Below are 12,989 nucleotides of genomic sequence, written 5' to 3' on the forward strand. Positions count from 1 at the left end.
CCTGGCTTTTCTGCGGCTCGAGCCGAGTCTGGCGGTTTTCTGCTGCGCCGCGGCCACGGTGGTTGGCCGAGCTGCTGGAGCCGCTTTTCCCGCCTGTGCAGGCTCTGGATGCTCTATAACTCTTCTACTTCTCCGCTGCTGCTTTAATTTCCTATACACCTCACTTTTTAGTAAAAGTGTGTATTTTGCTGAGTTTTTGGTCTTTTTCCCCCCTAGGCTGCTTTGGCGTGGTACCTACGCCACCATCTTAACCCTGACTCATGCTTTTCTAAGGGAGAACTATGCTCTAATTTCTTGATCACTTATCTCGTTAAACAAAAAGCTCACAGATCCCTAAGTTTTATGTATGCTTCCATTCCCAGAATAAAGGAAAATCATATTTCCAAATGGATTTATCTCCAGCAAGTGGAGACAAAGAGAACAAAAACAGAAAATTTAAAATCACAGTAGGAAAATGCATTCAGAAGTGAAGAACAATGAAAGAAGTAGAAAACTAAGTAGATACAAATAAATACTCAATGCATAAAAATTATGTTCTATTTCAGATTCCAAAGAAGACAATTTTTTAAATACCATTTCTACCAGTCCCAGAGGAACCTGAGTGAAAATTATTCACAAAATGTAAATCTGTAGTAAAGTCATATTCCCTGGTCAGTGTCAGTACCCTTAAATCAACAGGAGGACACCATCTTATTACCCAGGGAAGTACAACATGAACTGGCTTAGATAGTATTTCAAAATCTCATTTCTAACATATATATATATATATATCATATCTAAGTTCCTTGGAACATTCAAAGGAACACATACACCTAGGGGTTGATAGAATCAGGGGCAGGTCATAGAGAGCAGGGGGGATTTGTTCTTGGCCTTTAAAGACATTCAGGATGAATTCAGAGGAGGATGGATGAGATGCCCATCCTCAACGTGCACACTGAGTAGCAATTGAGATGTCTTTACAGACTTGCAGGTGCTGAGACACTGATGAGGGAAAGAGGAAAAAGGGAGGAAAGATAAAATCATTTGGCACATTAGTCAAGCTGGAGTGTGAGGTTCAAAGTAAAGTATGGGAATGATGCAAATGGCAAACTGGGCTGAAGAATAGTTTTGAAGCTTAAGGGCAAGACAGTATAAGCTGAAAATTCATACCAGATAAATGCCTGCTATGCATAGTATTGATATCAATTTTGCTGTTTTATTCTAGGGTTTTTTAGTCAATATTTTAATTATAAAAATAGTGTATAAATCTATTGTCCAAAGATTGATCCTATGTCACATCTATAATATTACCAATTAGATATGCTAATGTTGCAACAAATTTCACCTTTTATTTGAGATATATTATTGTATACTGATTATCAAAATCAAAGCCAAATGCATTAACTTTGTGGCGAGAATAACTCACTATGGGACCCTGATTCAGGGTTCCTAATTTTGAACCCGGGGGGAACTACACCGTCCCCTCCAATGATGATGCACATGCATATAATCAATGTAAGCCGTGATCAATCATGCAAGTACATGGTATGTGGAAGGAAGGACTCTCACTGAAACAGAGCTATTGCTGACAGTGGAACTATTTTCTTTGGAGAAGAGGACTGTGAGACTTCTGGTGCTTCCTGCTGTATCTGTGCTGGGCTGTCCATCTGGACCCTTCTGCGGAGGCCTCCTCCTCTGTCTGCTCTCCGGATTCATACTCCTCGTCCACGTGGAACAGCGGCTTGGGCCGCAAAGCCAGACTCCTGCCCCTGCCAGTACCCTCTCTGCTGCTGCTGCTTCGGTGACTGTAGCTGAAAGCCTTTCCTCCTCCATGCAGGGTCATCATGGGGATCATGTCTTGTGTCTGGCGCCTTTCCTGCAGCGAACCTGATCGTGAATGTGCCGGGAATATGAAGGGTCGGAATTCTGGACCACTGCTGTCGTCATCTAGGGAACATCACGATAAATAGGGAAGGAATGAGACTTGAAGTCAAAGTTAGGACTTTGTGACCAGATGGGAACTCAGACCCCTCCCTGTGCTTCCAGCTCTTGCACTTGACTTGCTTGTAAGGATGATTTTCCCTTTCAAGGTCATGACTCCAGGCTGGGAGGACAGAGCTACCTCTATAGTGCTATAAATAGGTGGGAACGCATGGAAACCTGTGCATAAAGCTTGTCTCCCATAGGTAAGGGGGTGTCTATATGTACGGCCAGTTAAACCATAAGCTACAAAAAGGCTTTATCTTCTAAAGAGACAAAGCTATGTCAAAGGTTCTATATATAAGCTGCTGGTTTTATCTCGTGTGTGTGTGTGTTAATATTTTTATTTATTTATTTCCAAGCAGAGCCTACATCCACTGCAAACAAACTACAGATGCATGTGCAACTGTGCATCTGAATTTATGTTGGGACTGGGGAACCAAACCTGGGTTGTCAGGCTTGGCAGGCAAGCACCTTAACCCCTGAGCCATCTCTACAGCCCCTGTTTCTGAGACTGGGTCTCATTCTGTAGCTCAGACTGTCCTGGAACTCAGATCAATCCTCCTGTCACAGGCTTCCAAGTGCTGTGAATTGAAGTCTGAGCAACCATGCCTGACTGTTGATTTGGCTTTTAATCAGTAGTTGTCTGAAGGTTTTGCCTGAGTTCTGTCATTTTGACCTTGAAAATGCAATCTTGAAGAAACAGGGTTGCAATGGACAGAAAGCCACAGCAGATCCCAGGCTATGACATTTTGGAGAATAAGTTTCCTTCCTAGCAACCCTTATGTATGCTCATACTAACACCAACAGCTTATATTACTTATATGCAGTAGAATAGCTCATTTGACCCGGGCTCTTCTGAATGCCCCTGCTCAGCACTTTCACATGCCATACCACGCGATGCCATCATTCAGGCTATGACATGCCACGAGAACCTCACTATATATGTCTATAATCTTGTAGTTCATTGCTCTCTAGAGTCATGAGTGAAACAAACTTCCAGTATAAATTACCCAGTCTTGGATATTCTGTTGTAGCAACAACCACAAAAAATAGATAAAAGCCATATAAAATTTTTCCAGGCATGCATTGGCTTTGACTAAAATCATGAGTGAGATGCTGTTCAATGAAGGGTTTGAATCTTTGACCTAGCAAGTCTGGTGAATAAACACATTTCCAAATGCTCACTAACTCTCACCTTTTGGCCCATCCCACCTTCCAGGGTACAGTGTTTAACACTAGTAGATCTTCGTATTGTTGCTGCTGTTCGTTTTGCATATGCATGTGTAGTATGTGTGATGCGGTGTGTGGGGTGTGGCATTATGCATGTGTACATGCAGATACACACATCCCATGCACACTTGTGGAGGCCAGGGGAGAAGCTCAGGTATACTCTCTGCTTTTCACCTGCATTTCCTGGAGGCAGAGTCTCTCTCTGAACTTGGAGCTGTTGTATTTGCTAGCCCCAATGATTCTCTGGTCTCCACTCCCCACAGGACTAGGGTACCCAGAGTCAGCTATTTATGTGGGTGCTTTGGAATTGAACTCAGTCACAGGTCGTCTTGAGCCCTCATGCATGTGTGACACATACTCTTACCTGCTGAGCCATCCACCCAGCTCACATAACTGTTTTGTATAATACTTATCCAAATTTGTGTATCCGTGCTCAATTTAGCCTGAAGTGTGGTTATCTTTGTCATAATCATGTAATATGGATGTTCATCTCATTAAAAATAGCAGTGGCACCTTCTTCTTTTTTACTTACTTAAATGACAAAGATAGCATAAAGATTATTTAAAATGAACCTATTACATGCCCTACATTTTGTGCCCTTTTGTTTTATTTTGTCTGCCTTTATGGAATAAATAGTTGATATTATCAAATAATATTAGTTACTAGAGTCCAGTCAGGCATAGATAACTAGAACAATTAAACATAATAATACCAAGTCCTTTTCAGGATAAAAGACTTTAGTACAAAAAAGATGGTATTTCATCTTTGGGACAGGAACACAGCTATTGAAAACAATCTTAAAGATATGTCTACCTAAATTCTTATGCAAGTAATAAGTTCAGAATGGGATGAAATTTGAACAAGCCATGATAGTTCTATGCAATCACTAATATTTAGTCATCAAAACTGAGTACTAGGTTCCTATCTGTTGATATGGAAGTCTGCCTGTAAGATACTGTCATATAAACTAGATAATTTAGAAAAGCTACAAAAGAATAATTAAAATTTGATTTCATATATAATGTGATGCTGTGTTTATCTGACTCTTCTTTGTATCAGGTATGGGTAATGTAGGGGTCAGGAAAGTGTACAGAACATGACAGAAGGATGCTAACTAACTAAAATGGTCTAAGGTGATTATATCTGAGTCCTTCAAAACACATTTATTTGGTTATGTATTTCTCTACTGAGTTGATTTTGCATGAAGCATATTTTTAATTTTTTTGTTTATTTTTATCTATTTATTTGAAACAGACAAAGAGAGAAAGAGGCAGATAAAGAGAGAGAGAGAGAGACAGAGAGAGAGAGAGAGAGAGAGAGAATGGGCACACCAGGGCCTCCAGCCACTGCAAACAAACTCCAGTGCCCCCTTGTGCATCTGGCTAACATGGGTCCTGGGCAATCGAGCCTGGAACCCAGATCCTTTGCCTTCACAGGCAAGCGTTTACCCACTAAGCCATCTTTCCAGTCCATGAAGCATATCTTTAAGCCAGGAAAAAAAATCTCATTTCAAATAATAGCTGCATTTACCTTTTAAAAGATTTTGTTCTAAAATCTTATGTGTTTAATTTCTTTGAACTCTCCATGTGATTTTTTTAAAATCTTTAACAATTAGGAAAATCAAATTGGCCATATGGCATATGATTATATATGTTATCTTTTGCTAATAGAAATAAATTTACTTTTAAAATATATTAATTTGGCTTTAGTTAGGATAATAAGGGATCTGATAAATCTAAGAATCCACCTAAGTGTTAAATAAGAAACCTTAAATCAGTAAATTTGTTTAAATAATTTTTGTAAAATTAACCTCATACTTAAACTGTAGGCAAATGTTAAAGCTTCACCAAAGCCTACCTTTACATGTCTTTAAGACATAGGTCAACAAATTATGACCCTGGGCTCCCCTTGATCTTCTGTCTCTTTTTGTAAGTCTTATGAACTATGAATCATTGTTATGTTCTATTTCTAGAAAAAATTAAAATAAGATATTTCATAGAAAAAAACTGTACAAAATTCAAATTTATATTTCTGTAAACAAAATTATAACTATTATCCATATTGCTATTATTTTCTTATTATCATTATAATATATGTATTGACACAATAAACTTTATTTTGCTTCTTAGCCCACAACCCCAAAAATGTTTACTATCTAATCCTCTACAAGAAGACACAGATCAGCCTCATCCAGTTACCTGTGGACTCAGCAGCCCTTAGGTCTCTCCTTGCAGTCTGAGGATTGCTGTATGGGAAGGAGAGGTAGCGAATGTTTTTGGTACCAGCCTATGGGTAACAAGAGGAAATGACAAGCTGAATAGCTATTTCAGTTAAAGCTAGCACATGAAACAAAACCTGCTAGGATTACCAGTTGTTCAAAGAAAGCAGAGCAGTTTAGATTTTACTATGTATACCCCTTCCCTCTCATAGACCATTGTCAACCTTTGAAAGTTATTATCACAGCTTCACTCAAATCAAGATCAAGGTTAAAGTCTGTTCTAGACCCAGCCTCTACCCACAAGCTCCAGGAAGATTAGTATGATATGACCCAGCTGGGAAAATGGCAGGTACTCAGTAGTGATGTGAAAAGGAGGCCTGGGCACAAACAGATCCCTCTGTATAACTCTCTGAGAGGAACAGCGCCTTTGGACCAGGTAGGACCCTTGGAATGTTCAGTACCTTGTGATTGTGGGACTGGGGCATGAGTCTCAGACTAGGAGGCCACATCATGATCACTGAGTTGCCTTGGAGGACACCTCATTGGCATACCTAGACCCAGAGGAGGCAGTTACCTTGGTGTTCTGCCCTCTCCTGCCTTTGCTTCTTTCTGGCAGCAGGGTGACATTTTCCCAAGTATTCATAGTGGTTTTCCCCTAGCCAATGAGGCCCTGTATAGGGATAGGCTCAGTTATCAGGTGATAGACCCCACACACCTGTTTTCCCCATGGCAGACTGTGGCCTTTCCGCATACTCTCCCTCAAGGTGTTCTGGCGACGGATTAGGATCTCTTTGGCCTGCTTCTCACTTGTTTGGGGTTTGAGGTTATATTTATTGTAGGACAAGTTCTGCAGGGAGAACAGAATAATAGATACATAAGAACTCCTCAATCTCAGAGGCATCCACTGAGACTACTAGAGCAGGTAGACACCGAAGATCAGGTGCCTCCAGCATGGTGGAGCAAGCCTTGGTGTACAGAAAGTGTGCAAGCAGAGTCAATGATGGGTTGTGGCTGCATCCCAGGCCTTCTGTAATTCCCGCAGTAGCCCTATCCACTCTACAGTGCCCACAGACTGTGGCTAACCCCCTTACATACAAATTCTATTCTTCAAGCCATGTTTTGATGCTAGTGCAGTGGCTCCTAGGCATTTGAACTTAATAGATAGGAAAGATACCAAGGCTACTTTTGGAATCTGTATAGGGTTGTTGTTATTTTGGTTTTACCAATAAAGAACCCCTCCATCAGCCCCTCCCCTGCATACCAATCAACCAGTTTCTGTTGCTGTCATTATCAGTTCAAAAAGGAAAGGTTTTCAAAGGGAAATGGTACCAGCAGAATAAAGAACAGATAACAGAGAAGAGCCTGACAACAAGTGGAATCAGCTTAGCATTAGGATGCATGTCTTCCTTGCCCTTACCCCAAACCAATGGACATTTGTCATGAACCACAGACCAATATAGATATTTAAACAAAGTTTGCAAGATGCCTAGCTGGAATTTCTTTTCCTCATGGTCGCCTTCATGATGTTCCTCAATGAATGCTCAGATTTCATAGACACAGTGACACTCTATGTGCATTGATAAAGCACAAAGTCCTGATGGATAATAGGATGAGGAAGGACAGTCTAATTCCTGATGGGTCATGGATAATTTGGAAAGGATAATCAGGGGTTGGGGAGAGAGGTCAGTTAGTAAAGTGCTTGCTTCATGAGAATGATGATGAGTTCAATCTCCAGGACTCATGTATATATATATTTAAAAAAGGTTGTGGGTGATAGCACACACACATTCTCAGTGCCTGGGAAGTGAAGACAGGTGGACCCTTAGAACTTGGTGGCTAGCCAGGTCAGGCTACTTGGCAAACTTCAGGGTGACAAAAGTCCCTGTGTTAAAATTTTAAACGGTGGACAGTAAGGTTGTCCTACATATGTGTCCCCAACACACATGTATGCATGGATACACACACACACACACACACACACACACACACACACACACATACATATCATGAAAATGATTATTTCAGTAGCAATAGAGGAAACAATGTGTTTTTCAGGTGGTATAGCAAGCTCTGAATTAAAAATAAAATAAATGAGACGTCTGACCTCCTAAAGGACTTGCAATCTTGCAGAGAAATCAAGCAAATACTTTTAGTTATGTTTTCATGTGAGTTGAGATGTTGTAATCATTTTAAACTTATGGAGTTCAAGCAAAGAGCACTTACTCAAGTTTGGGTGGGATAGATTTGCCACACTAAATTATGCCTTCAGAGATGCATGGGTATTATCCTGGAGATGATTTGCAGAAGATAGAAGAAGGAGAATTAACATATGAACTGTTAACCAACCTGAAGGGAAACTAGAAGGGGTTACTTGAATTTGTTATGAGAATGAAATGTAAAATTCCAAAGTGTAATGAGAGAAGAAACTGGAGAGCTGTGGATAGATAAGGATGGATGACAGACAGCATGCCAAGGTGAAGACTCCAACTTGTAGATAGGTGTCCTCAGGTGAGGGCATATACTCCAAAATGCCATGAGAGAATCTTCAGGTCAAGTAAAGGCAATGCAAATATATGCTATCACTGATTTTTTAATGCAAAAGAGGTTAGACTTCATTAAGTACTAAATGTATGTGTTTGTAATGCGCTCTTACTCAGCCCAGATATGAGATGGTCAAATTATCTGTCTGAACAAAGGGAGTTCTCCTAATGGAGAGCCAGTTGTGTCCTTGTGGGTTTCATTTTATTGTGTGTTACTGAATACACATTCAGCTCACTAAATATGTGGTTCCATTATTTCTATATAATGTTAATTATTATAAAATACAGAATTCCACCAGGAAAGCATAATCTGTATGTATGATAAGGAAGGGACATCACAGACTGTTTCTACTAGGAGATCCTTGTCAGCCTCTTCACACAAATCAATAACTGTGACAATAATTTTCCCAAAACAAAAGAATTGTGAAGGCAGTTTGAAACACAAGCATTTATCCATGTTTCTTAAAAATATATATGACAAACTTAAAGAGTATGTGAACTAACAGCCAAGTAAAATGAAAGAGAATCAACTAAAATTAGAACTCAAAATAAGCACTTGAATGGATTTAAAGAGGGCACAAACAAATACCTGAATGAACTCCAAGGGAACACAATGAACTAAATGCTTATCAGGAAGTCAAACCAAGAAATAAAAATGGCTCTCAATGAAGAAATAAAGATGCTAAAAAAAAAAAAAAAAACAACACCAACAACAATGGAAGTCAAACATTAATGACTCAATTGAAAATCTAAGAAAACAATAGCAATCAAATACATCATGTGAAGGACAGAATACCAGGACTTGAGGACAAGGCAGACGAAGTAGTTCAAGAGGCCAAAAATCAATAATAAGTTCAAAAAACAAACAAACATATGATCAGAACAAGAAAATCATATGCCTATGAAAACCCAATATTTGAATCATGTTCAAATCATGGGCCTATGAGGCCTACAAGAAGAACAGTAGTTCAATGGCATAGAAAATAGTTTCATTAAAATTATAGAAGAAACTTTTACAAATATTTTAAGAAGCCCATCCAGGTACAAGCAGCCTAAAAATTACCCAAGCTAGTACCAGAATAGTAGTTACCCATGTAACAAAGCATTAAAAGAGAAATGGCTCATCACTTATAAAGTTAAGCTCATCACAACAACATCCAAATTTTCAATAGAAACTCTTAAAACCAGAAAGACTTGAAATGGAGTATTTCAAATATTGAAAACAATTTGGCTGCCAACCCAAGCTATTATAACCAGAAAAAAATTATTCCTCATAATTGAAGTAAAAAGAAAAACTTTACATGTTAAAGCCAGATATATGAATTAGTGAGCACTAAGCCAGCTGTACAGAGAATTCAGGATGAAATACTGTGAACTGAAGAGAAGAATAAATATACTTAAGAGGTTACAGGAGGGAAAAAGCAATCAAAACTTGAACTCTTATTAAAGAAAAAGATCAAGAAATCACTCTACCACACAAAATGATAAACAGGACAGGGATTAGCTCACACCTTTCAATAATAACTCTATCAATGGACTCAACTCCCCTATCAAAAGACACAAGTTAACAGGGTAGGTCTGAAAATTGAACCATTCATTTGCTGTGTTTAAGAAACCAACCTTACCATCAAAGACAGAGACCACCTCAAGGTAAAAAAATGGAAAAGATATTCCAAGCAAAAGGAAACAAGCAAATGTAGCTATACTAATATCTAACAAAATAGACTTTAACCCAAAAGTAATCAAAAGAGATAACAAAGTCACTTTATACGGTTTAATGAAATGATTTAACAAGAGGCATTATAATTATAAATGTATACCCACCAAACACAGGTGTACCAGTTTTAATAAAGTAAAATCTACTATACATAAAGTTAGCCATAATGCCAAAATAATAATAATGGCTGACTTCAATACCCCACCATTGTCAAAAGACAGTTCACTAAGCAGAAAATAGAGAAATGAGGGAGCTCAATAATACCATAGATCAAATGGACTTAACAGATATCTATAGAACGTTCTACCCAAACTTAAAATAATATACATTCTTCTCAGAAGCTCTTAGTACCCTCTCTAAACAGATTACTTACTATTACAGATGGCAGTTCTCCTCAAATTCAGGAAAATTGAAACGACTCCCTATGTTATATCTGATCTCAGTGCAATATAGCTAGAAATAAGCAACAAGAGAAACAATACAAAATACACCAACTCCTAAAGACTGAACAACACACTATTGGATAATGAATAGGTTGTTGCAGAAATCAAGAAGGAAATCAAGCCATGCATAGTAGCACACACCTTTAATCCCAGCACTCAGGAGGCAAAGGTAGGAGGATGTGAGTTTGAGGCCACCCTGAAACTACATGGTGAATTTGAGGTCAGGTCAGATGCTACTTCAAAAAACAAAAAACAAACAAACAAAAAAAAGGAAATAAGAAAATTCCTACAAGTGAATAAGAATTAAACCACAATATATTCAGATATATCATATCAGACACAATGAAGGCAGACCAAAGAAGGTAGTTTATACATCTAAATGCCTATATTCAAAGATATAAAGATCTCAAAATACAAGATCTCTCCTATCTGAAGGATTTGGAAACACAAAAACAATTCAAAACAAAATATATAAGAAGGAAAGAAGTAACCAATATCAGGGAAGAAATCAATGAATTGAAAATAAAGAGACTATTTTTTTAAAATAATGAAACAAAGATTTGGTTCTTCAAAAGAGTAAATAAGATGGATAAAGCCCTGGACTATTAATCAAAAGTCACAAAGAGAAGACCTTAATCAATAAGATGAGAGATGAAAAAGACAATATCACAAGGTACCAATGAAACTGAGAAAATCGTGAGGATATGTTTTAAAAACCTATATTCTACAAAAATGGAAAATCTGGAGGAAATGGATGAATTTCTCGACACATATGATCAACCAAAGTAAGTCCAGAAAAGATAAATAATAGAACAGAGGTAATAACAAGTAATAAGATTGAAGTAGTACTTCAAAATATCACAACCAAAGAGATTCAGGCCCACATGGATTCACTGACCAATTCTACCTGACTTTATGGTACTAAAACCATTGCTTTTCAAGTTATTTCATAAAATTGAAAAGAAGGGAATATTCTCTAATTCCTTACATTAAACCAGAATTACACTAATACCAAAACCAGACAGAGACACCAAAAAAAGAAAGTTATAAACTAATATACCTGGTAAACCTAAATGAAAAATTCCCACTAAATTCCTTGCAATTTGAGCTCAAGAACTCATTAAAAGCATCATCCACCTCAATCAAGTGGACTTCATTCTGGGAATGCAGGGATGACTAAGCATTTGGAACTCAATAAATGTAATATATTATACAAATAGATTCAAGAACAGAAATCTCATGATCATCTCAATAGATGCAGAGAAAGGCCTTTGACAAAATATAGCATCCTGTTATGGTGAAAACACTGGAGAGGGCTAGGGCAATGACTAAGTGGTTAAAGGAAGTTGGTTTGCAAAACTTCACAGCCTGGGTTTAATTTCCAATACCCACGTAAAGCCAGATGCACAAAGTGGTACATGAGTCTTCAGTTGGTTTTCAACAGTGAGAAGCAAGTAAATAATGAAAAAATATTTTAAAAACACATTGAAGAGAATAAGGATAGAAGGATCATGTCTCAGCATAACAAGGCTGTATAAAACAAACCTAAGACAAATATAAATGGAAGAAAACCTGAAGAATTTTCATTAAGTTCTAGAGCAATATAGGGGTGTTCATTCTCCCCACTGCTACTTAACATATTACTTGAAATCTCAGCTTAAGTAGTAAGAAAAGAAATAAGAGGGATCAAATTAGAAAGGAAGATGTCAAGCTTATTTATAGATGGCATGATTCTATATTGAGACCCTAAAGTCTATACCAAAAAAAAAAAAAAAACACTCCTGAAGCAGATAAATACTTTCAGTAAATAAAAAACTTAACAAACAAGATAAAAAATTAACACAAAAAGGGCTGGAGAGATGGCTTAGCGGTTAAGCGCTTGCCTGTGAAGCCTAAGGACCCCTATTCGAGGCTCGGTTCCCCAGGTCCCACGTTAGCCAGATGCACAAGGGGGTGCACGCGTCTGGAGTTCATTTGCAGAGGCTGGAAGCCCTGGCGCGCCCATTCTCTCTCTCTCCCTCTATCTGTCTTTCTCTCTGTGTCTGTCACTCTCAAATAAATAAATAAATAAATAAATAAAAATTAACACAAAAAGTTCAGTGTCCTTTTTCATATACTAATGACAAACATACTGAAAGGGAAACAGTCTCATTCACAATAGCCACAAAAAATTCAATATCTTAGAATATCCCTAACCAAATAATTAGGATACCACTATAATGTAAACATTAAAACACTAAATAAAGAAATTGAAGGAAATGCAAGAAGATAAAAAGATCTCCCATACTCATGGATTGGAAGAATTAATATAATGAAAAATGGTCATTTTGCCAAAAACAATATAAAGATTTAATTAAATCACAATTTAAATTATAGTAACACTCTTCACAGAAATGTACAATAATAATCTTAAAATTCATATGGAAGTACAAAAGACCTCAGTTACCAAAAAAAGAAAGAAAGAAAGAAAGAAAGAAAGAAAGAAAGAAAGAAAGAAAGAAAAAACATGTCATCACCAAAAAGAAAACTGAGGCTGGAGAGATGCCTTTGCAAGTAAAGCATTTGCCTGCAAAGTCAAAGGATCCAGGTTTGATTCTCCAGGACCCACCTAAGCAAGATACACAAGGGGCACATGCATCTGGAGTTTGTTTTCAGTGGCTGGAGGCCCTGGCATGCCCATTCTCTTCCTCCATCCCTCCATTTCTCTCTCTCAAAAGAAATAAATAAAATATAGTTAAAAAGAAGACTGCTGGTAGATCATCATCCCTGATCTCAAGATATACTACAGGAACTTCTGGGTAAGATGGCAGCACAAGAGCCATGCAAACCAGCCTAGGGAGGGATTTAAGCAAAACCCCGACAAAATACACCCTTCTTCT

The 12,989-nt window shown here is 37.9% G+C and overlaps 1 protein-coding gene across 1 annotated transcript in view; it reads right to left on the minus strand.

Annotated features, from left to right (window-relative positions):
• Positions 1 to 1,335: 1,335 nt before the first annotated feature.
• The window catches only part of Slc9a4 (solute carrier family 9 member A4), a 65,070-nt gene continuing 53,416 nt past the window's right edge, over positions 1,336 to 12,989 (minus strand). The window contains exons 10-12 of the mRNA XM_004651783.2: positions 6,126 to 6,257; positions 5,391 to 5,478; positions 1,336 to 1,926 (exon numbers count right to left, since the gene is read on the minus strand). Coding sequence (XP_004651840.2) covers positions 1,577 to 1,926; positions 5,391 to 5,478; positions 6,126 to 6,257 — 570 coding nt within the window. The 3' untranslated portion in view covers positions 1,336 to 1,576. The remainder of the gene's footprint in view (positions 1,927 to 5,390; positions 5,479 to 6,125; positions 6,258 to 12,989) is intronic.

This window comes from Jaculus jaculus, chromosome 4 (genome assembly GCF_020740685.1).
Source record: "Jaculus jaculus isolate mJacJac1 chromosome 4, mJacJac1.mat.Y.cur, whole genome shotgun sequence".
Taxonomy (NCBI): Eukaryota; Metazoa; Chordata; class Mammalia; order Rodentia; family Dipodidae; genus Jaculus; species Jaculus jaculus.